General features: G+C 39.3%; 3 protein-coding genes across 7 annotated transcripts in view; 2 read left to right on the top strand and 1 right to left on the bottom strand.

Annotated features, from left to right (window-relative positions):
- The first annotated feature begins 33 nt into the window (after positions 1–33).
- Fam216a (family with sequence similarity 216 member A) lies at positions 34–11,676 on the top strand. 4 transcript variants are annotated; one of them, XM_004843820.4, is made up of 7 exons: positions 34–527; positions 1,815–1,852; positions 6,383–6,501; positions 8,454–8,583; positions 8,658–8,835; positions 10,132–10,214; positions 11,231–11,676. In XM_004843820.4, exons 1-7 carry the CDS (start codon positions 427–429, stop codon positions 11,347–11,349), a joined length of 768 nt encoding a protein of 255 aa, XP_004843877.1. In that variant the 5' UTR covers positions 34–426; the 3' UTR covers positions 11,350–11,676. The 4 variants fall into 4 exon arrangements, with proteins under 4 accessions (XP_004843877.1, XP_004843881.1, XP_004843880.1 ...); XM_004843824.4 differs by having other exon boundaries at positions 112–527; positions 1,815–1,846; positions 6,383–6,435; XM_004843823.4 differs by having other exon boundaries at positions 275–527; positions 6,383–6,435.
- Positions 11,677–12,520: 844 nt separating this feature from the next.
- Positions 12,521–21,484, bottom strand: Vps29 (VPS29 retromer complex component). Of its 2 annotated transcripts, none has more exons than XM_004843819.4 (4): positions 21,305–21,484; positions 16,386–16,577; positions 13,340–13,575; positions 12,521–13,102 (listed from the first exon to the last, which is right to left on the bottom strand). In XM_004843819.4, the coding sequence occupies exons 1-4, from the start codon at positions 21,305–21,307 to the stop codon at positions 12,985–12,987; spliced, it is 549 nt and encodes a 182-aa protein (XP_004843876.1). In that variant the 5' UTR covers positions 21,308–21,484; the 3' UTR covers positions 12,521–12,984. The 2 variants fall into 2 exon arrangements, with proteins under 2 accessions (XP_004843876.1, XP_087054648.1); XM_087198522.1 differs by lacking the exon at positions 21,305–21,484 and adding an exon at positions 19,013–19,099.
- The window catches only part of Rad9b (RAD9 checkpoint clamp component B), a 39,607-nt gene continuing 37,481 nt past the window's right edge, over positions 21,460–23,585 (top strand). The window contains 1 exon segment of the mRNA XM_087198677.1: positions 21,460–21,644. Within this exon segment, the coding sequence (XP_087054803.1) occupies positions 21,608–21,644 (37 nt within the window). The 5' untranslated portion in view covers positions 21,460–21,607.

The raw sequence follows: 23,585 nt of genomic DNA, 5'->3' as shown, positions 1-23,585 counted from the left end.
GAAACTGGCTAAACCTGGTTGCTAGGGTGATAACGGACTTCCCGCAACGGACCGCTTCCTGGTGCTTTGGTCCTTGGTTTGTGTACTGAATTTTCACTTATATGTTGACACTCAAGATACGCAATTTGCTGAGGGTCTGGAATACTGACCCTTTTGTTTTAGGGAGCATGTATTTTTGCTTCCAATGACACATCTCTACCACCAAAAAAATCTCTTCCAACGTGCAATCAAACGAAGGACTCCCGCCCCTCCTCCACCCAGCGCCGGGGTCGCGGATCTGCCCGCCTCGCTCTCCCGAAGCGACGCGAGCAGTGTCCAGCGTCGCCTGCTCTTCGCCCGCAGCTCCCCGCCTGACGCACGCGTACTGACGGGGGAGGGCAGGGAGTGCTTCTGGCGCACACGGCTCGCGGTCGGGGCGCAGGGGAGATGCCGGGCCAGGGTCCTGAGTCCGACTGGACGGACAGCGGCTCTTTCGCGGAGCCGCCCGTGGTGGCCGGGGACGAGGGCGGCGGCGGCGGCGGCGGCGGGTGAGGCCGGGGCCCTGAGGGTGGGGGCGGGGCCCAGCCCGGGCCGAGACCCCCCGCAGAGGCGGGCGCTGCGGCAGCCCTCGCGGCCGGGTGCCGCACGCACTGAAGAGAACCGAGAGGGGCCTGTGCCGTGGTCCGTGGCTTTTCAGGGAGGGCTTTGGAGGGAGCTCGGAGGCTTTGGTACAGAGACGAGACGCGGGACTGCGACAGTCGCCGGCGTGCGTCCTCCTGCGGCCCTAGGGGGCGCTGCGGGCCCCGCTGGGGAAAGCGCCTTCCCGCCCCCATCTCTGCGCGAATTCGGGACGGCAGGGAGCAGGGAGAGGGGAGACGTTCCCCAGCCAGAAGGAGACTCCCTGAGTCCTTAAGCCGATTTCCTCGATGGGGAAGAAAATTAGTTGCCGAAGTCATTGTCCTTGTTCCTTCCTTCCCTTGTTTCTAAAAGCGAGAGCTGCCGGGTATTTGCGGTCCCGTTCAGCCCACAGCCATGGCTCCTTCTGCAAACATGCCATGTTGTTGTTATAATACCTGATGCCATTGAAGACTTTTGTTTATCTGTAGTACTGGGGATTGAACCCAGGGTCTTCACACTGAACTACATCCCCAGGCCCTTTACAATTTTGAGACAGATCTCCCTAAAGTGCCCAAACCGGGCTCAAACGTGCCATCCTTTTGCCGCAGTCTCCCAAGTGCTGGGATTAGAGGCATGCGCCATTATAGCTGGTCCCATTGAAGACTTCAAAAATAGGTTGAGGTTCTGGTTTGTTTTTGTTACATTTGTTTAGTTTTCTGTTCTTTATGATGCTTGACAGAGTCCTGGATCCTGTCAGGAGATCAAGGAACTTATGGTCATTGAATAAGTTGGAGGAAGTGGGTTTTATTGCTAAAAGGATTTTAACAAAATTGGAAACAGTACAGACCAATTTATCAATTCCAGCACATCCTAATTACTCCTCAAAGGATAGTATTTCCAGTACTCATAGCACAGAAGCCCAAGCTACTTATTGAGCTCAAAGTAGTAATGAAATTAGGAAGCTATAAAAGTAAAACCAGATCTCGGTTAAAAATAAATCTTTTCTAGTGTGTTAAAAATCTCAGCTCACTTCAAAAAAGTGGAGCCATTAGTATGTAAGCAGAATTGTAGCAGAAAATTTGCAAGACATTTTGTCTGATAGAATCATGCAAAGTAAAAAGCTTATTCAATACCATCCCTTTTTTTGTTTGAAATATGTTGTTTAGTGCTTATAAAGCTATCAATTATTACGTATTATTTATATCTTTTTTTAACAGATCAGCTGGACAGTCTTATTACAATCCCAAAGGTACTGGTGAGTAGCACATATAAAGTAGATAATAGCTGTGAATAACAGGGTTGAGAGAAGCCAATTTGCCTGTACTATTTACACAATGGAGTTTTAAAATTCGACTTTATTAGCATCCTTGATAGTCTTTTTATTATTTTTTCAGTAATGGGAATGGAACCCAGGAGCACTCTACCACTGAGCTATATCCCTAGTTCTTTAAAAAAAAATTTTTTTTTCAACCTTTTGAGACAGAGTCTCAAATTGCCCAGGCTGGGCTTGAATTTGCTGTCCTTTTGCTTCTACCTCCTCAATACTGGGATTACAGGTGTATGCCACTGTGCCAGCTTACTCTTCAAGATTTTCAAAGAACAATTTGCCAGGTTCTTTCTCTTTTGTAAATAAGTCTCCTATCAACCATTTAAAAAATTAGCAGTGATTCTTAAAAAACACTGCTCACAATTGTTGGTTGAAAACCACGAGTACAGCCTTGGGCTTACACACAGATTGAAAGAAGAAATTCTGAGATAAACAGCTTCAGAGATCATAAAATATATCTCAGTGCTAATACTGTCCTCTCACTTAAAGGATAGAGCTAAATTCCTTTTCTCTGTTAAGAGTTAGGAGACAAAAACAAGCCCTTAAAGGCTTCTTGCTCATTTCTTTTTCTGGAGAAAGAGAAAGTAGTTTACTAACGTGTGTGTGTGTTTGTGTGTGTCTCCGTATGTGTAGTAGTATTTAGGTATAGTTACAGTTTTAAAATTTTTTTTTAAATTCAATGATATAAACCTGAATTCACTTTGCTTCCCCTTGGAAAAGCTACCTAGGGAAAAATACACACCCATATATGTATATAGATAGGCATAAATACATACATTCATGAATAACCTAATCATTTTTATAATGTGCTTTTTTAAAAAAGTTTATTTTTTAGTTTTAAGTTCACGGAAAAATTGAGAAAAGATGTAGAGATTCCCATAACCCCTTTGCTTCCACACATACATAGCCTCCCATTATTAACATTCCCCACCAGAGTGGTAGATTTGTTCTAATTGATGAGCTTATACTAACACACTTATACTTACATTAGGGTTCACTCTTGGTTTACATATAATGTGTTTCATTGGAGGTTTGTTCAGATTCCTCACTATAATTCTTAAACTATGTAAAAAAGCCTAATGAATTATAATTAAATGTAAAAAACAGAAAACAAAATTGGTATAAAATTGATATAATTAGCTGGACATGGTGGCACATGCCTGTACTCTCAGTACTCAGAAGGCTGAGGCAGGAGGATTGCTGTGTCTGGACTGGACTGGACTGGACTTCATAGTGAGTTTAAGGCCAGCCTTAATACATAGTGAGACCCTGTCTTAACTGAAGAAAAAAAAAGTAATTATTAAATCTAGATGTGGAAGGAGATAAATTTTTTTAACAATTATCAGTATATGAGATTCAAGAAAAGTTCCTAAATATCAAAAATGTAATGTTTACATACAGCAGAATCCTACTCAAGTAAAAACTCTGAAACATAAATATCTAAATACTTTGAAATAATTATTATTAGGTCTTGTTATTAGAGGTTTTATTTCCCTTATTCTGCACTTCTACAGTGGACGGTGTATGTCTGTATAATTGCAGGAAAAAAAGGCTACTTAACAAGTGCTTGTTTTCCTCTGTTTTGGGACTTAAGGTCTTATCCTATTATTTAACATACATAATACAGCCAACTCTTGGCAGAGAATCTAGTTTTTCCTCTGTGTCCTGTTTTATTGTTTTGCAACAGAAAGCCTTATTATTTATATCCTTTTTAACGGATCAGCTGGAATAGATCATGTTCCAATAATGACTAATATAGAACATAACTGAAAAGACTTGCCTATGCAAGAGGAACTAGTGTTTTGTAAATGGGAGACATGATCCTTTCATTTTAAACACAACTTGAGTCCTAGAAGCCTCTGAACTCTGTGACTAATGGAGCCCACTAATGACATCATGACCCCTGGTCCAGTAGTCAGCACATGGAGTCAGCATGTCGATGTTGAATGTAATCACAATGAGCCTCCTTTCTAGACCCTTCCCCACTCTCTATAGACAGATTTGGCCCAGGCAAAGGTGAGTGGAATATCTCAAAGGTCAGTGGTCCCTAACAATTAACATGATCCTCTTGGTTCCCAAACGTATGTACTACTTTATATTTGTTTTAATTTGGCAGGCTTCATGGCAATGTGTAAAACCCATTTTTCAGTAACTTATTTACTAACACTTTATTCCACCTAACAATAAACTACATTTCTAAAATGACTTTCTGAAAGTTCAAATTGACTTTCAGATTTACAGGAAAGTTGTAAGAATGAGTATCTTTTTTTGGTTTTTTTTGGTACCAGGGATGGAACTCAGGATCTTGTGCTTTCGAGGCAGGTGCGGTGCTACTGAGCTAAATCCCCGGCCCTGTAAGAATAGTACATTAGTACATAAAGTTCTGGGGTCCCTTCATTAAGATTGTCCCAGATGTTAATTATATCATCCATCCATCCACCCACCTACCTCCCTACCTATCTTGTATTTATTCTTAACTGTTTAAGGGTGAGTTGTAAATAGGATGCCCTCCTCCTTTTTTTTTTTTGGTACTGGGGATCAAACTCACGTCCTTGCGCTTGCACAGCAGGCAGCAGGCGGCGAAACCGCTGCGCTAAATCCCTGGCCCAGTGACCCGCCTTTTGAGACAGGGTCTCAATATGTAGTTCAGGCTGGTCTTGGGCTCACTATGTAGCCCCGAATGTCCTCCTGCCTTAGCTGCCTGAGTGCTGGGATTACAGACGTGTCCCACCACACCCAGCCAGGCAGGTGCAAAGTACATTTCCTTAAAAAAAAAAAAAAAAGAAACTATAGCTGAATGTGATGGTGGACACCTGTAATCAATCCCAGCACTCTGGGAAGCTGCGGCAGAGGACTGCAAGTTCAAAGGAAGCCTGGGCAACTTAGTGACTTAGTAACTGTCTGAAAAAAAACCTTTTTTTTTCTGGTACTGGGGATTGAACTCAGGACCTAGTGCTTGTGAGGCAGGCATGGCACCACTGAGCTATATCTCCGGCCCCAAAATGAAACTGCAAACTGAAATGTCAGCTACTGTAAGAATAGATATTTCTTTCTTTTTTGGGGGGTGCGGTATGGGGATTGAACTCAGGACCTTGTGCTTGCCAGGCAGGTGCGGTGCCACTGAGCTACATCCCTGGCCCTGAAAATTTTTTTTAAAAGGGCTAGGGATGTAGCCCAATGCAAAGCCCCTGGGTCCAATCCTCAGTACCACAAAAAATAACTATATTTGCAATTTCATGAAATAATCATCAAAGTCAAATGACATTTATTCCCCCAAATCTGAGTTCACACATGGTATTCAGTGGTCATATTTTTTAGCTGTGTTTGTGTTTCATGACACTGACATTTATGAAGAACACAGGCCAGCTCTTCTGTGGGTTTTCCATCAATATGAGTTTGTTTGATGGTTGGTTCCTCTTGAGAAGATTCAGGTTATGCACTTCTAGCAGGAATACCATGGTACTGTTTGTCCTGGCTCATCAGATAACAGACACCTGCTCTGGATTAGTCCCTTACTGACAGTTTTGATTATTTGCTCCAGCTGATGTTTGGCAGTCCTTCCCCATTGTAAAATTACTATTTTACCCATTGTAAAGGTATATTTTGGGGTTATATTTTTTATTGAATTTGCTAACGTTACAGAGTTCTTGCACTGCCAAACCTTGGCTGAGAATCCAAAGAAAGAAATGGCACAATAGAATGCCTCATCCACCCATCATACAGTATATTAAAACTTGATTCATGTGCATTTTTGTAATTTTACAATCTTTTAAAAAATCATGGGCCGGGGATTTAGCTCAGTGGTTTTGCCGCCTGCTGCGCAAGCACAAGGACCCAAGTTCAATCCCCAGTACCAAAAAAATAAAATAAAAAAATCATAACAAGAGCCATAATTTAAATCTGCAGGTCTTCAGATTTCCAGTACAATGTGCCATTAAATAAAATCTCATCTTCATCTCACTTCACCTCTCAATAACACAAGGTTATATTTTGAAACCATGCATATGTGTTGTAATTCCTCACTTTCATCCATTTGTTTTATCTAGTTTCTCCAAATCCTAACCAACACATTTTCCTTTTTTCTCTTCCTTCCTTTCTTTCCTTCTTCTTTCTTTCTCTCTTTCTCTTTCTCTTTTTTTCCTCTCTTTCATGACAGCTATCCTAATGGGTATCTCATTTTAAAAAAAATTTGTAATCCTAGTAATAAGTGATACTGAGCTCTTATGTACTTACTGGCTATTTCTGTATCTTCTTTGGAGACATGTCTAGTCAAGATGTTTGTGTGCTCTACAACCAAAGGGCATGTCACACAGGCTCTTCCAGTTTACCATCTGATTTAAAATACTCATCACTATTCCAGGGTCATGATTGATACAATGTAAATATCTAGATATTATTAATTAAAATTCATGAACTTATCTTTGCCTCTGAAATTCACAATAATATGCTTGCTTACAGATAGAATCAAAGATGGACACAAAGTGAACTCACACATAGCCAAGCTGCAAGAGGTATGGAAAACTCCTCAAATTCAAATTCACATCTCTAAATCAATGATGGGTGCATCCTTTCTAAAGGTATGCCAGCAGGGAATTTGTGTGTGTGTGTGTGTGTGTGTGTGTGTGTGTGTGTGTGTGTGTGAGAGAGAGAGAGAGAGAGAGAGAGAGAGAAAGAGAGAGAAAGCTAGGGTTTTGTGCTTGTTAGGCAGTGACTCTACCCCTGAGTTATATCCTAATTCCCAAGGAAAAATTTAAATAGCAATATTCTTACTGGGCGTGGTGGCACATTCCTGTAATCCTTGCACTTCAGAGGCTGAGGCAGGAGGATTGCCATGAGTTTGAGGCCAGCCTGGGCTACTTAAGAGAGACTTTGTCTCAAAAAAAAAAATCCTTGAAATTTAGAGCTGAACTTTTTACTAACCTACTTAACTAGAGATTAAGGCACTGCTGATTACAAAGTATGTACCCAGCATACTATCTAGAAGTCAATAAATACCTATTGGGTAAATAACAAATAAATGCAAGGATTGTAGGTTCCTTATCATAAGAATTTTTTAGAGCTTTATAATACTTCAGATTTAATGTATTTTTACTCAAGAAGCTCAAGGCCCCAACTACAAAGATATTAAGGAAATTTTGTTCTAGTGTTAAAAACTCAATCACAAGATATTACTCAAGAACTACAAAATTAGATGAAAGCAGGTAAAGAAAATGGCAATAGGATCTTGCAATTGTTGACTTGTACTAAAGATCATAGTTGCAGGAGACAAGTACAGTGGTTTGTCCCTGTAGTCCCAGTTACTTAGAAGGCTGAGGCAGGAGTCATTGAGCCCATGTATTCAGGACCAACCATGGCAATAAAGTTAAAAAAAAAAAAAAAATCATACCTGCAGCTGGGCATGGTGATGCACACCTGTAATCCTAGCACTTGGGAGGCTGAGGCAGGAGGATGCCATCAGCTTGAACCCAGCCTGGGTTACACAGTGAGTTCAAGGTGAGCCTGAACTACATAGTGAAATCCTGTCTCAAAAAGCCAAACAAACAAAAAAATCATAGCTGCTAGAAGTTGTATCTGTAGAGCAAAGTTAATATGTGAATAGTTAATGATTTTTGTACACTGGTAAAATTTTCTGGCCAACATTTTGATTTTTATCTGGATTTATTACCAATTTAGTGCAGTAAATCCTATGTGTATATACATATGCATATATAATAGTCTCACATCTTAAACATTAACTTCAAAAAAGTACACTGGTCAAAATTACTTAGATTGCTGACCATATGGCCCATGTCCTACACAGAAATTCTTCTGGAAAAGACTGTTTTAGTTGAGACTAAGTAGAGTAATTGGGTTCCTTTTAGGTACCATGTTATACATCCAAAATCACATTAAGGATCCAAGATGGGTTGGGGATTTGGCTCAGTGGCGCCATGCCTGCCTTGCAAGGTCCTGAGTTCGATGCCTGGTACCAAAAAAACAACAAAAAAAGGAATGCAAGATGCCCCCACTGAGAGGAACATGAGAACTAAAACTTGCTGTTATAATAGATTTCTCCTTCCTTGTTCCTCTAGGGTTGTGGGTTCTCAAAGCTCATAGGACACCTGAGTCACTTAGTAGAATGGAAAAAGAAAGAACTTTTGTACTCTTTTTTTTCTGGCAGGGGAGTTTGGGGGATTGGATGTTGGGTCTCACACATGCTATGCAAGTGCTCTCTACTGAGCTATAGTCCCAGCCCTTTTCATGTTTTTGAGAAAGGGTCTTGATGAGTTTCTCAGGCTGGGCTCAAACCTGCAATCCTCCTGCCTCAACCTCCTGAGTAGCTGGAATTACAGGTGTGTGCCACTATGCTCAGCTCATTTGCTGTCTTTAAATGGCGATTTTTCTCTCTTTTGGCAAAGTTATCATAGTTGAATTTGCTTAAATAAAAGGTACAGATGGTACTGTTCCCAACATCCATCTTTTCGGATAAGGAAGGTTGCCACCTCTGTTCCCCAACACAGACTACAAATCTTCTTATTCTGTCTTTTAGCATCCAGATCTCACCATGGGCCAGAAGCGTTATCTGTGCAGCATTGCTAAGATCTATAACACAAACTACCTGAGGACATTCATGAAGGGGCAGTACATGAATGTGATTCAGCGCAGCTCATTAAAGCCAGGCAGGTGACCTCCAGTTAGCTTCTCCCTAGTTTTCACATGCAGTGAGTCTTCTAACAGGTGATTTGTACGGCAGGTGTCCTCATTCATCACAGGAGTCGCCTCAGCTCTCGTTACTCACAGAGACAGCATTACCCCTGCACTACATGGCGACACCAGAGGGAAAGAGAGGACTCTTTTAGCGGCGCAGCTGCATCTGCACCTGAAATGATCATCCAGCATTCTCTTTGGCGGCCAGTGAGAAACAAAGAAGGGTCTGTTTCTTATAGTTGTTTGTTTGTTGTTGTGGCTTTTTTTTTGCAGTACTGGGGATCAAACTCAGGACCTCGGGCTTCTGAGGCAGGCGCAGTGCCACTGAGCTAAATCCCCAGCCCACTTCATTTTTTTCCATCACTGGGGATTGAACTCAGGCCCTTCCCACTGAGCTAAATCCCAAGTCCTTTTTTTATTTTGAGACAGGGTCTCAATAGGTCACTCAGTTGCCCAGGCTGGGCTCAAACTTGTGATCCTCCTGCCTCAGTCTCCTAGAGTGCTGCGTCTAAATGCACACACCACCATGGCTGGCTATTTGAGCTAGCGTCTCACTGCAGCCTAGACTGGCCTTAAACTCACAATCCTACCTTCACCTTTTGAGTGCTGGGATTAAAGGCATGCACCACCATGCCCTGCCCAGACTGTTTATGACTTTAAGATGAGATTGGGCGTGTTCAGGGTGGTACGGCCATACTTTTTTTTTTTTAAGTAACATTTTAGTTTTTGGTACTGGCGATCGAACTTGGGACCTTGCACTTTTGAGGCAGGCAGTGGAACCACTGAGCTAAATCCCCACCCTGTCTTATGACTTAAGGAGGAAATCTACCCAATTTTATCTAGAGGTTTCCAAAGTGATATTAAAATTTCTGTTCCTTAATATATTCACTTTACTAAACTCAGAATAGGATGGACAAAAAGCACAAAAGGATCTTAGTTTCTCTTCACTGAGCTGAATGGGATGTGCCACTTCTTTTACAATATATTTTGTGGAATTGTAAAAATTTCAATTAACTAGAAATATAGACTGCTTCTTCAATATCATCCTTTCAAACTCAAAATGCAAATATTTCTAAAAGGAGGAATATATAGTTGCTTCTGCACAGGGAATTACTGTAAAGCGAAAAAGGAAAGAGGTAAAAAGAGAAAGCCCTAGTATTCAAATTGTGTTATAATAGTTTTGCATTGCCAGGTTAATATATCACAGGAGAATCTGGGAGCTTAAATGGCCTCTGGTAATTCCAGAAGGTAATAAAAAGAATTTATGGGCTGGGGATTTAGCTCAGTGGTTCCGGCACCTGCCTCAAAAGCGCAAGGTCCCAAGTTTGATCCCCGGTACCAAAAAAGAAAAAAGAATTTGTGGGCCAGGGATGTAGCTCAGCAGCATAGTGCCTGCCTGGCAAGCATGAGGCCCTGAGTTCAATTCCTGGTACCAAAAAAAAAGAATTTGTGTGGTCTTCCACATGCATTAGGCAGCTGTTCATGTTGTTGGCTATAACTAAGATATCTCCTTGTTACAGGTTAAAAACTGGATATGCATCTAAAATAAGATGTAAGTCACTGAAGATTTTCAGAAGACCAAGTAAACTGTTCATGCAATCAGGTAAATATGAAATTTAAAGATATACATATGCATTTTTGAAGATACTACACTACCTTTAAGAATTATTAAACCAAATAGTTTCATTTTGAAGACATTAAAAGTTTTAGAATGTGATCTGCTTGATTGTTTCAGATAAAACAGCTAAACATGGGCCGGGGATTTAGCTCTGGTTCTGCCACCTGCCTCGCAAGCACAAGGTCCTGAGTTTGATCCCTGGTTACCAAAAAAAAAAAAAAAGAAAAAAGCTAAGCATGAAAGTTTATCCTTTCATTTGTAAGAACATACTGCTCTGCCAGGTGTGGTAGCGCATGCCTGTAATCCCAGCACCCGGGATGCTGAGGCAGGACGATGGCCGAGAGTTCAAGCCTGGCCTGAGCTACATAGGGAGCTCAAGGCAGCCTGAACTACCTAGCAAGACGCTAAAATGTCTAAAAAAACAACCAAAATGTACTGCTCAAGAAAGTGAGATTCAAGGCATTTCTTTTTTTTTTTTTCCTTTTAGTGGAGCTAGGGCTTAAACCCAGGGGTTCACACATGCTAAATAGGCGCTCTATCACTGAGTTACATCCCCAGTCCTTCAAGGTATTTCTAATTCTAAATAAAGAAATTTACAATAATGGGCTGGGGATTTAGCTCAGTGGTTTCGCCGCCTGCTGCGCAAGTGCAAGGACTCGAGTTTGATTCCCGGCACCAAAAAAAAAAAAAAAATTTACAATATCAAGGTCAGAGACGTCACAGAGAATGAATCCATCAGAACCCAGATCTACAAACATCTCTCTAACCAAGAGATTTAGAAAATCTATAGGAATATAATACTCAGAATTTGTTATGCAGACCCTTGATTAGGATATAATTCTATGAATATTAATTTAAAGAGTAAGTGATTTGGGGGAAGAGGAGGTGACTGAAAGCTGAAAATTACAGGCAGTTTGTCTTTGCTAAAGGCATAGTCAGGTCATTTTGTAAGGTGTATTCCCAACTTTATTTTCAAAACTGACAAACTATTTTTCCTTCAGTTTCTTCAAATGATTCTGGATCATACATGAATGAAGAAAAAAAGGAAGATGATCTGTTAAACAAATGTATGCAATCAATGTCCATTGAAGAACAGGGAGAACACCTAATGTTAACCTGATAGTCTCGTTACTGAATTCACACAGCAGCTGATATCCAGACATCATGCCAAAGGGGTCGTAAATTGTGCCCTGTGTGTAGGATAGTGTTATTCACCATTAAGTCATCCATTTGGTTTGTTCAGAAACTTTCACAATTATAATTGGTCTGATATAGTTCCATGTACCAGTGCCATTTGTGTAACAGAATTTATGTGTAATATATGCTTGTATTTCTGTCTGGGTAAATTATAATTTTTCTTGTCACTTAAAATTGAATTATTTTTCTTTAAATCTGACAAATGCATTGTATAATTCTTCTGTGTACAATAAATTCTAATATGGCAACATTAGAATATTCTATAAGTATTTTTTGATTTTCTTGAACTACAGATACAGAATAGCATTTGGTAGAGATAACACCATGACTTGCAAAGAAGGTGCTCAATAAATATTTCCTACTTGAATGCAATTTAGAAATGTAAAACAAGTCAAAAGTGGTGGCACATTACTGTCCTCCCAGAACTCTGGGAGGCTGAGACAAGAGAATGACAAATTTGAGCACAGCCTGGCAACTCAGGAAGAACCTAAAAAAAAAAATTTTTTTAAATAAAATAATTAAAAAGTCCTGGGTTTATTCCATAGTACTGCAACAAAAAAACAAACAAACCATCAAATTTGCCTCATAAAAACTGTTGCTCAAACTAGTTCCAAATGAGAATAGTTGCACTGATGAAAAGATTTTTTTGGTGGTACTAGAGATCAAACCCAGGGTACTCTCCGACTTAACTACATCTCCAGTTCTTTTTATATTTTATTTAGAAACAGGGTCTCACTAGGCTGACCTCAAACTTCTGATCTTCCTATCTCAACCTCCCAAGTAGCCTAGATTACAAGTGTGAGCCGCCACACCCGGCAATGAGAAGATTCTTTTTTTTCCTTTTTTTTTTGGTACTGGGGATCGAACTCGGGACCTTGTGCTTGTGAGGCAGGCTTGTGAGGATTGAACAGAACCACTGAGCTAAATCCCTGGCCCTTTTTGTGGTTTTTTTAAAAAATATTTTGTTAAACCTTGAAAAATGGGAGTAGCAACAGTATAAAGAACCACTGCTAATTTAACATGTCAATATGGTATATTATTTAGGAAATAAAATGTGAGGTTAACATTATGACACAGAAAAGAGCTCTGAAAGGTCATCTCATCAACTTCACTTTAATACATCCACACAGTTTCATTTGGTCTCTAAATTTTTGTTTTTAAAAATTAAACACACGTTATCAATCAAATTAAAATGAAAGGTAAACATTTAGTACTGAAGAGAAAAATATATACAGAAAGTCTGGATTCTTTCTCTTCATGCACTATTTTGTAATAGAGTCCAAATACCCAACTTTGAAGTTACTATATTATAAGGATACATTTTTCTTAACGTAACCATTTACTGTGTGGTGGGTTTTTTCATAAGCCATATACTATAATGTAAACTAAATATATTCTTATAGTTTACAAGCATAGAGCAATTATGTATTAACAGAGAAGATGTATTATACTTTACTGCAAAATATTATAAAAGTGATACAGCTGTGTGGCTCTTAAATGTTTAATTACTTGAACAAGGGAATGAAGAACAAACAAAATCATCAAGACAAGCCTGGCTTTAAGATTTTTTGTATTCAATTCGTTCTACTTTGACGTCATCTCCAATTAGTTGATAGACGTAAGTGACCACTGTAGAAGCTTGGATATCCATCAACACAAATGATGGAATAATATTTCTGGAAGAAAAAAAGAGTTATTTTATACTAAAAAGCATAAGCACTATAAATTTCTACTGAAGATAACAACTTGGACTCAAGGAAAAATCCGATTATTTTCAATTTAAAAAGAACAATTAACAAAAGATTACCAAAAAGGATAGAATTATTTAAAAGGTTACATTTCTCTTTTATGAGATGTCACCCATGCAGTTGCCTTACCAAAGCCCCCAAATTCCTAAATGGCACGCTACTTACGTTTCCAAGGCATTATATGCCCCAGTGGCAGAACCTGGATTAATGTAGAATTTATTTTCATGCTCAAATGCTTCAAATTTGTGTGTGTGTCCTGAGATAAGAATGTCCACGTCAAACTGCCTCTGCAACAGGGCTAAGCTGGCCATATCTCCCCATGGAATGACTTGATGTCCATGGATTAGACCAATTTTGAACTGTCCCACAGTCACAACTTTCTGTTCTGGGTAATTCAGATTCTAACATAAGAAATAGACAAAAGGAAAATAAGTATTTTAGAGGTGATATTATAAAATATCAATCTTTGAATACTCAACCTCATATGGATGTCTTGATACAGTATCCCACAGCAAATACATTTATAAATATTTGATTTGTTAGTATAAAATACTTCACTTATGCTTAAAACATAATTATTCAAATGTAAACTGGAATCTATCAACCAATCCCTTTATTGTGTTGATTTCTATAAAATATGGGTTCTTTGGGGCAGGGATTTAGCTCAGTGGCACCATGCCTGCCTTGCAAGTGCAAGGTCCTGAGTTCGATCCCTAGTACCGCAAAAAAAAAAAAAAGGGTTCTTTGAGGCATGCTGTAAAGCATAATTATTCCCCTAAACTTGCGATTTTCCTCTACCTAAAGCATATGATTTGTGAACTACAGTATGTTCAAGTTATATCCCAGGCTATAACAGTTATGATCCCTGCTTTATGGATGAGGAAACTGAAGCACAAAGAGATTAAAATAACCTGCCAAGGTTACATGGCAGACAGTGGTTGAACTAAGGTCCAAACTGTTTTTTTTTTTTTGGTACTGGGGATCAAACTCAGGATCTTGCGCTTGCGAGGCAGGTGTGGTGCCACTGAGCTAAGTCCCCAGCCCAGTCCAAACTGTTATAGCATGGCTCAAGGGTTTGTGAATTTAGCGAATTAGAAAGAAAAAAATTAACTCTTGCTAATCAAACTTACTTTTTTTTTTTAGGGCCGGGGATTTAGCTCAGTGGTTCCGGTGCCTGCCTTGCAAGCACAAGGTCCCAAGTTCGATCCCCGGTACCAAAAAAAAAAAAAGCACAAACTTACTTTTTTTTTTTTTTTGGTACTGGGGATTGAATTCCGGTCCTTGTGCTTGCAAGGCAGGCGGCAGAACCACTGAGCTAAATCCCTAGCCCTCAAACTTACTTTTTAAAAAAATGTTTTTAGGGCTGGGGATTTAGCTCAGTGGTTCTGCCGCCTGCCCTGCAAGCACAAGGACCTGAGTTCAATCCCCAGTACCAAAAAAAAAAATGTTTTTAAGTAGTGGAGACTGAAGCTAGGGCCTTGCAGATGCTAGGTAAAGGCTCTACTACTGACCAACACCTCCAGCTTTTTTTTTTTTTTTTTTTTGAGATAGGATCTCATCTTGCTAAATTTCCCAGGCTGGACTCAAACTTTTGATCCTTCTGCCTCGGTCTCCCAAGTAGCTAGGATTACAGGCATGTGCCACCATGCCTGGCCCAAACTGTCTTAAACACGACACAGATAGACTAATATGTATTTAATAAACAGACCTATATCCTAATTATTAACAAGAAGTTTATCCCTTTCCTTATTTTCCTGGTCTTTCCATACTACCTATAATTTACTCAAACTACCTTCCATACTACCTACAGTTTACTCAAACTATTTTTAAAACCCCCTTTAAAAAAATAGAACATACTATGTCCATTCAGTTTGGCATAAAGGAACCCTGTTAGAGCACCAACTGAATTAAACAATTTATGAAATAGATTATATTCCCAGAAGTACAAAATAAATTTTCATAGTGGAATCAGGTTTATCATTCTAAATCATACGATGTTAGCACTGGCAAGGGTTGAATCATCTATTCTATTATTCGTGTCAACAAGGGAAATAATTTCTGAAACATCTTATTAATAGTGGGCCAAATTGGGACGGTACAGATCCTAATTCTTTGTTTTCTTTAAGAAGTCAGTGTTAGGGCCGGGGATTTAACTCAGTGGTTTCACTGCCTGCCTCACAAGCACAAAGTCCCGAGTTCGATCCCCAGTACCAAAAAAAAAAGTCAGCATTGTTAAGGTATAATTTAGATATAGCAAAATCACTCATTTTAGTGTACATTTCAAATGCCAACAGGTGTGTAGGCCCCACCACATTCAAGATACACAACAGTTTTCTTGCTCCCTCAAAACTCTCCTGCCCGAAAGACAAGCCTTGAGAAAGGCAGCTTTGGGAAGGGCCGTCAGGAGAGGAGTGACGAAATTTAGAACCAGGAAGCTGAAACATGGGAAAGTTATGTGGTGGCTTGGAATAGGATACTAAAGCTGTTTCAGTCTAACAACAACAACAAAAACATTAAATGATATACTACGAAAAAGAGTAACATTTTTACTCAGTTCCAATTTATATAGTTAAAACTAGTATGTTTACTGGGTAGTCTAAATCAGAAATTTTCAAACAGAAAGGGATAGGAAAATGTAGTTCAAGTTGACTGTCCCTAATCCAAAAATCCAAAATCTGAATTGCTCCAAAATCTAAAACTTTTAGTGCCTACACAATGCCAAAAGTAGAAATTTCACACACCTGGCATTATATGTCAGGTCATAATTAAAATGTAGGCACTTACAATATCTCATCATGTATATGCAAATATTCTGGGCATGGTTGTGCATTCCTGTAATCCCAGCATATTGGGAGGCTGAGGCAGGAGGATGGGAAGTTCAAGCCCAGCCTGGGCAACTTAGTAAGACCTGGCCTCAAAATAAAAAAATAAAGCATTTGGGATGTAGCTCAGGGCAGAGGCCCTGAGTTCAATACTCAGGGTCAATCTGCACCACCCACCTCCATCCCAAATCTGAAAAATTCTGAAATCCAAAACACTCTGGTCCCAAGCATTTCAGATGCAAAAATATTTGATTTGTAATTTTAAATTTGTTAAGAAAAGGTGGGGAGTGAGACCTTACCAGTTGAGAAACCCTGGTCTAAAATACCAAGCTTATGTAAGTAAGAATCAAAAAGGGAAATGTTTGGGAAAGGGAAGGGAAATACATCACCTCATCGAAGTCTCCTCTCACAATATGAACATCACCAGCCAGTGTCTTGAGATAGTCATAACTCTCTTTGGTGCAAAGGTTTCCAGTGCAGAGAATGTGCTGAATCTTTCCTGGCACCAGGAGTTTTTTGAATTTAGCTGGCAAACTGTTGCACCGGTGTGGGATGTGCAGGTCTCCTAATACCAACACCAACTTTAAAGTGTCAAGGTGAGATAAGGAGTAATATTAAACATGAGGTCCAAACAAGTCATTCTTCTCCCACAACTCCCCTTTAAAGTTAAACTCACCAGAGATTCCAGAACCCAACAGAACAGACATTATTCATATAGTTTCTATCATGGCCATTTAAACAAACATGGGAACATAATGTGTCCTATATCAATTTTATTTTGTTTTGGTCATAAAAAATTGTGCATATACAATACAGGTAATCATTCTACTTACCAAGAATAAAATTAAGCATTCTAAACTGATTCATTTAGCTATCTATAAAGTATAATGAATAAAACAAAAACACAAATGCAAAGTATAGTATTGGGCCCTGCGGAATTTAGAATTTTTGTTTTTTAATTTATTTGGGGGGATTTTTTTTGAGACAAGGTCTCATTATGTAGTTCAGGCTGGTCCTGAACTCACTAGCCTAGGCTGGCCTTGAACTCACAGAGATCCTCTTGCCTCAGCTTCCTAAATACTGAGATTATAGGCAAGCTGTACCATGCCCAGCTTAGAATTTTTGTTTTTTGTAGGGCTGGGGAGACATTTTTGAAGACTGATAGGGTAATTCATGTTTCTGCAGTTGTAATGTAAAACTTATACATTAATTCCAGAAACATCACTAGAGGGAATTATTAAAAATGTGATAAAGAAAAATAATAATTCTGGTAAGCTACTTGACTATTTAGAGAATAGTGGCCAAAATTTACCATTTTTATTACTTCAAACTATTAGCCATATATTACAGAGGTATAAAAAAACACCCTTTGTTTCAGAGTTTCAATACATGAACATGTGCTTTTAAATTATGATCTTCGGTATCTTCAGTTTCCTTCCCTTGACTTCCTTGCTCATTTTTATTTTTGAATTAAACTATGTTCCCTTAGTATAGTTACCACACTTAAAAAATAACATTTCCACAACATTTCATGTGCATTTGAGCATTAACATAGAGAAGTCAGCTAAATAAGTGATGAATTTAGCAAGAAATGTTTAGCTGCAACATAGTCTCAGATGACAATACATTTTGTTCTTAAATTTAAAATCTCCCATCCTATAAAATTTCATGATTTGAGAAATACAGTAATATTATTTTAATGCAGAGATTTAACAGAAGATTGTTACAAAGCTTATTTTAAAACAGTATCTGTCCTTCAAAGGATGACAGAATTAACTTTTTTCATGTTGATTAGTTAACACCCCCATTTTGTACAGGATGGTTTGCCTTACAGACATCCCACTCATTAACAGATATGTTCTTTAACTGCTTTTAGAGGCAAGACTACTTAATATTATCAAAGAAAACATTAAATATCTAACAGGATAAAACAAACTAGTTTTGTCACCACAGACTTTGTAAACTGGAATTAATCAAAAAACAAATATGTGAAATTAAAATAATTACAAAAACAAGCTTGAGAGCCGGGGATTTAGCTCAGTGGTTCTGCCGCCTGCCTCGAAAGCGCAAGGTCACGAGTTCAATCCCCAGCACCAAAAAACAAAACAAAACAAAACAAAACAAACAGACAAAAAAAAAAAAACAAGCTTGATTCGTCTGGCAACAAAAATTAAAATTATGGCAAAGGAAAGGAATTGTTATCAGGACATAGAGTAACACAAGGCTGCAAAATCAGCACACTTTTAAAAAAAACTGTTAAATAAGTCTCTTTATAAAGAATAGTTTCAGCTGATATTGATAAATAACTTTTATTAATTGTCTCAATACAGATCTTAGTGGACAAAACATCTGTAAGACTAAAAACCAACACAAAGTTTCCACTCTCATTGGTAATCACTACAAAAGTATGTTGATAAAGAACAATCTTCATTTTAGAGAGGGATATGGATTGTACATAGTTAATGTGTATAGCAAACTTTTGAGAAAAAAGGTAAAAAATAGATTTCTACATTAAGAAAAAAAAACCCTCAAGAAGCTATTCAATCAGAACGTACTTGGAAGAACATTAGAGAAACATAGTACTTTACAATGACTGATAACGTAGATTCTACAAAGTACTGTGCATTATTTCCAAGTTGTACCCAAGACTATTAATACTCTAAAACTATAACTGTACAAATGACCATACAGAAATGATTTCAAATTAATTAAAAATCTTTATACAGAATCCTTTGGTTTCCTGCTGGTGACAAAATTATAAGTGAAATATGGTCACATAATGTATGTTGAATAGTGTCCTTGCCCAAAATCAGGTTAGACATAGATTATATAGTTCTTTAAGACAGCAAAAGATCCTGGAAAGGCAGTCTTGTTAAATTCATATAAAAAAAAAAAAACCAAAAAGCATGGGGCTTTGGTGACTTCTTATTTGACAGATCTTAAAAGGATGAGAAACCCAGTTAGAAATCAGCTGCCCAACAACCGTTGTTAGTAGGAGCTAAGAGAAGAAACTTACTCTGTGCCCAGTCTTAGTGGAATGAAGAAGTTGATTGCAGACAGGGGAATGGAAAAAAAAAGGGTGAGACATGACCAATGTTAAAAGAAAGCAACAAAAGGAAACAAACTTAAAAAAGAACAAAAAATCAATACCAAATGAATATGCAAAAATTGTTAATGATTTCTGAGTGTTATGAAAGAAAATGTTAAAAATCAGCTGTGCTCAAAATACCAAAAGAACCATTTGCTGTATTTTAAAATATGAAACAAATGTATATACAGTACTTTTCAAAATAAATTTGTCATGCCAATTTTTTCTATTTTTCCAAAATTTTTTTGTTTGTTTTGTTTTTTGAGATAAGATCTTGCTATATATAGTTCAGGCTGGTCTTGAACTCAATATGTAGCCCAGACTGGCCTCAAACTCACAGTGATCCTCCTGCCTCAGTGCTGGAGTACTGAGATTACAGGCATGTGCCACCATGCCCAGAAATTTTTCCTAATCTTATTCTCCACATTGACGTACATTCCTTTTGTTTCTCTTCTGTTAAAATTTTATGATTATATAAAATAAAATTATTAATTTAGATTTTTATGAGACAACTTGCAAATTTCATCGTAATAGCTTATAGGCTAACAGTTTCTACATTCTTGGGTCTAATTATCCCTCAAGTATATTGATTTTAATTCTCTCATCCAGCTAAAACTGGACCTTTCCCATATCTAAATTTTCTGTTCACATCCTTGGACACTGTACACTGTTAAACATCTCTGAATCCTTTGCTAAATAAAATGCTTTTGCTTATGAAAGAATTGGCTGATCCTAAATTCTGCCCAATTCTTTTTCATTACAAAGAGTAATGTTACAGTACAACTAACTCTAAAAATGTGTTCACCTCTCAAAACAACTTCAGAAACATGAATATGGAATCATGGCAAGTAGTTATTTCATTTCACTTGGACAAAATGTACTTGTCCAAAATTACTGTTAACGAGAGTTTCTTTTGAAGAAAAAAAATCAAGAGAGATTAAAGCATTTAAAGGAGCCAGGCATAGTGGCAAATGCATGTAATCCCATAATGCTAGGAGGCTGAGGCAAGAGGATCTCAAGTTCAATCTCAAGTTTGAGGATCTCAAACCCAGCTTGGGCAACTTAGAGAGATCATGTCTCAAAATTTAAAAGTTTATATAAGGGCTGGGGATGAAACTCAGTGAGAAGGTCTTAGATTTAACCACCAGAACCGGGTTGGGGGAAAGAAGTATATACTACCACAAACCTTTGACTGTTACAGTTATTTGTAAGGTACCTCTTGAAAGGTAATACTTGTCACAGAACAGTAATATTAAAAATGCAATGGATGTCTATCAGAGAGAGAAGTTCCTTAACAGTTTACCACCACCAACACAAATAATCAGAGTTCTTTTGGAAAAAGTTGACTTTTTAGAGCCCAGGGCACTTTCAAATATACAGCTGTGAGCCCTCTCCACTCGCAGCTCCCCAGCTTTTTTGTAGGAAGGTCTCAGGGGTAGCAACCTACTAGGGGATAAGGGGTGATAGCCTGAAGCTGGTTGGGGGTACTGGGGAAATGTGGAACAAATGAACTAATGTTCCCCAAGCACCCCAGACACCAACATTGGTCCTATCCCCAACAAAACGCACAAATTCACAAAAATTTCCAAACACTTTCGAGGAGTTCACACACCATGAAGGAATTTTGCTCTAAGGAATCGTATCATCCAGAAGAAACCAGTAGTTCTAGCATTTTAAGGGCCAAACCCTGGCCTCTGAGCGCGCAACACCACATTCCAGCGGTAGCTGCACTTTATTTCAGAGGGAAGAGGTTCCTTTCATTCCCTTTCTCTGGATGGTAAACTTAAACGGCTAGTGAATTCTCCTATTTCCCATTTTGTATCGTGAGGCCAGCTTTAACCAGCACCGCTCGCCTCCCCGTTTGGAAATGGTGGAGGACTGTGTCCCTTTTCTGGGGACGCTCTAGTTACAGGCCCGAAGGCCTTCCCCAGCTCGAGCGTAGATCTCGTGACAGCACCAGCAGCTGGGAGGAACCCTGCTTTCTCTAGGACGTCCTCTGGCCCCTAGGGAAGGCGGCAAGGCCACAGCCGGCCGCACCCAGAAGTAGCCGCTGTCCTTCCCTACTCCTCCTCTCCTGGGCCTTCCCTACCCCAGCGCCGTGGCGGCGCCCACCAGGGCCTCCGGGAGCCCAAGCCCTCGCCCTGATTCTCCTCATGGGTCCCCACAACACAGCATCCCAGCCAAGACCCAGGCCTCGCTCGCTGCAGCTTCAGGGCTCACCATCCTGTCAACCGGCTCGGTTCAATCACCACCACTGCCGCCACCCTCTTCCTCAGGCTCCTCCGTGATCCACCCACTTCTCCCACAACCAATGAAAAACGAGGTCGGCGGGTGACCATCGTACGGAGGACCGCATTGGCCTTTTCCTGCCGAAAAGCGAAGCTGTGTTTTTGAAATTAGTGGAGGCAGGGTTGAAATTAGAGGAATGAGGTTACGAAGCTTCGAAAAGCTCGGGCAACATCCGGGTACCCGGGGCCTTTGCGCTGAGGCACGCCTTGAGATTGCCTTTTAGTATCCGTAGCCATGTTGAAGTGCGGAATGAGCGGAACTCAGGTGAAAGGTGAACAACTTCTTGCCTTCCTTTGTAGAAGCGAGAAAGCCTAAAGGTCATGAAGCGTTTCCACCATCGGTCTAGCCTTCCTCTTTGTCTCTGTGTACAAGACCTGAAGACGGAGGCCTGGCCATAGCCGGACCCCTGGAGGGTCCTGCAATCTTCTGGCAAAAAGATAAAGGCCCAGCTCTTTTATTTTTAAATTTATTGTTATTATTATTTGTGGTACTAGGGATTACGCCAAGGGCTTTTGTACTGAACTACATCCCCACGCTATTTTTTATTTTGAGACAAGGCCTCACTGAGTTACTACGTTGCCCAAGCTGGGCTCAAACGTGGCAATTTTCGTGCCTCAGCCCCCAATCTCTTTTTATTTAAGCATAGTATTTAGTATGGGTAGTGTCTAAGAAATTAGCTGTACCATCAGACCTCAAACTTGGGATGGTCAGGACTTGTGGGGAGCAGTTGAGAGAAAAAAAATGGATGGTCAGTAAAAGTATTCGTGCCTAGCAAAAAACAAAAAAGTTATTTTTATTCCAGATTCTACCATTTTAAAATATAGGACCTTAAGACTAACCACTAAGTCACTTTGGAGGTCAGTTTCCTCATCTGTAAAATGAGATTAGTAACAATAAGGTTTGTTGTAGACATCAAATTGGAATGAATGTGAAGAGCTGAGTAGGGCCGGAATTTAGCTCAGTGGTTTCGACTCGTGCTGCGCAAGCGCAAGGACCCGAGTTCAATCCCCGGTACCAAAAAAACCCCAACCAAACAAAAAAGAGCTGAGTAATAACGGGGTGTATGACACTATTTTCATTGTAAATAGTCCTCCAAAAACTGAAGTTAATCTGGAAAGTATTTAGAAAAGTAAAAGCTTCCTACAAATTACAGTGTAGTCTGAAAATGATCAGTGAGTGAATGGTATCTTGTTGCTGGCTTCCCCTGTGTTGGGGACAAATTGGGACACCTTAAGTGCTAGGAGGGCAAGAACTGAACCTGTCTTGCTCTTTGTTGTAACCCTGTTGCACTGGGCTTTACTTGAACATAGTCGGTGCTTAGTAGATAGTCATTGGATGATTGAAAAGTCTGCATTAGTCCAGAAAAAATTGAATATAAACTGGGAAAAAGGACAAATGCCTCTAACTTTTAAAAATATTCATTTAGGTTATTTTATCTTTCTCGGAATACACACTTGTGATTCTTAAGCATTGTAATCTGATTTTAAATTCTGTAAATACTTTTCAATTTTTATACCTTTTGGTGGATTAATAAGGCTGTCCAGCATATTACCCAATATCTATTTGTCATGGTTTTACTTATTCATAATTCATAATAGCATTAATGGTGTCATACTAGGTCAGACCAGTATTTCATCTAGCCCTAGCCTCTCTGTCTGATAGGGCACCTAAATGTGTTTGATAGGAAAGTCTGGCAGCTTCCTTGCTAACATCTGGCATCTTCCAAGATACCCTCAAACATCAAAGATGCATTTTGTTTTGAGGTTTTTTTTGTACCAGGGATTGAACTCAGCACCTTGCACTTGCAAGGCAAGCACTGGAACCACTGAGCTAAATCCCCGGCCCTAAAGATGCATTTTGAATACTCTTAGTTTCTCTATCATAACTTGTTTTGACATTGCCATCTAAGTTGTTAAAAATTTAAAGTCATTCTTTCCATGCATTTCCCATACTTTTTTGGCAATTATATTTATTTAAACCAAGTTTTAAAATACATTATTTTGGAAATTGGCCTTACACAAGAGCGCCACACAATGGCAAGTAGAAGAAAGAGTGTTGTTGAATTTTATTCAAATTTACTGAGCTCTTGCTGTGCAACTGATGTTTTTCCAAGGATATTACACTGTACTTTTTTTTAACCCAGGGCCTTGCACATGCTAAGCAGGTGCTCTACTGCTGAGCCACATCCCCTGCCTTATGTTGTATTTCTTTC

The sequence above is a fragment of the Heterocephalus glaber genome, unplaced genomic scaffold (assembly GCF_053883595.1).
Source record: "Heterocephalus glaber isolate CG9 unplaced genomic scaffold, H.glaber_assembly_v1.0 deba00001687, whole genome shotgun sequence".
Classification (NCBI taxonomy): Eukaryota; Metazoa; Chordata; class Mammalia; order Rodentia; family Bathyergidae; genus Heterocephalus; species Heterocephalus glaber.
This window is presented reverse-complemented; position numbering and strand designations above follow the sequence as displayed.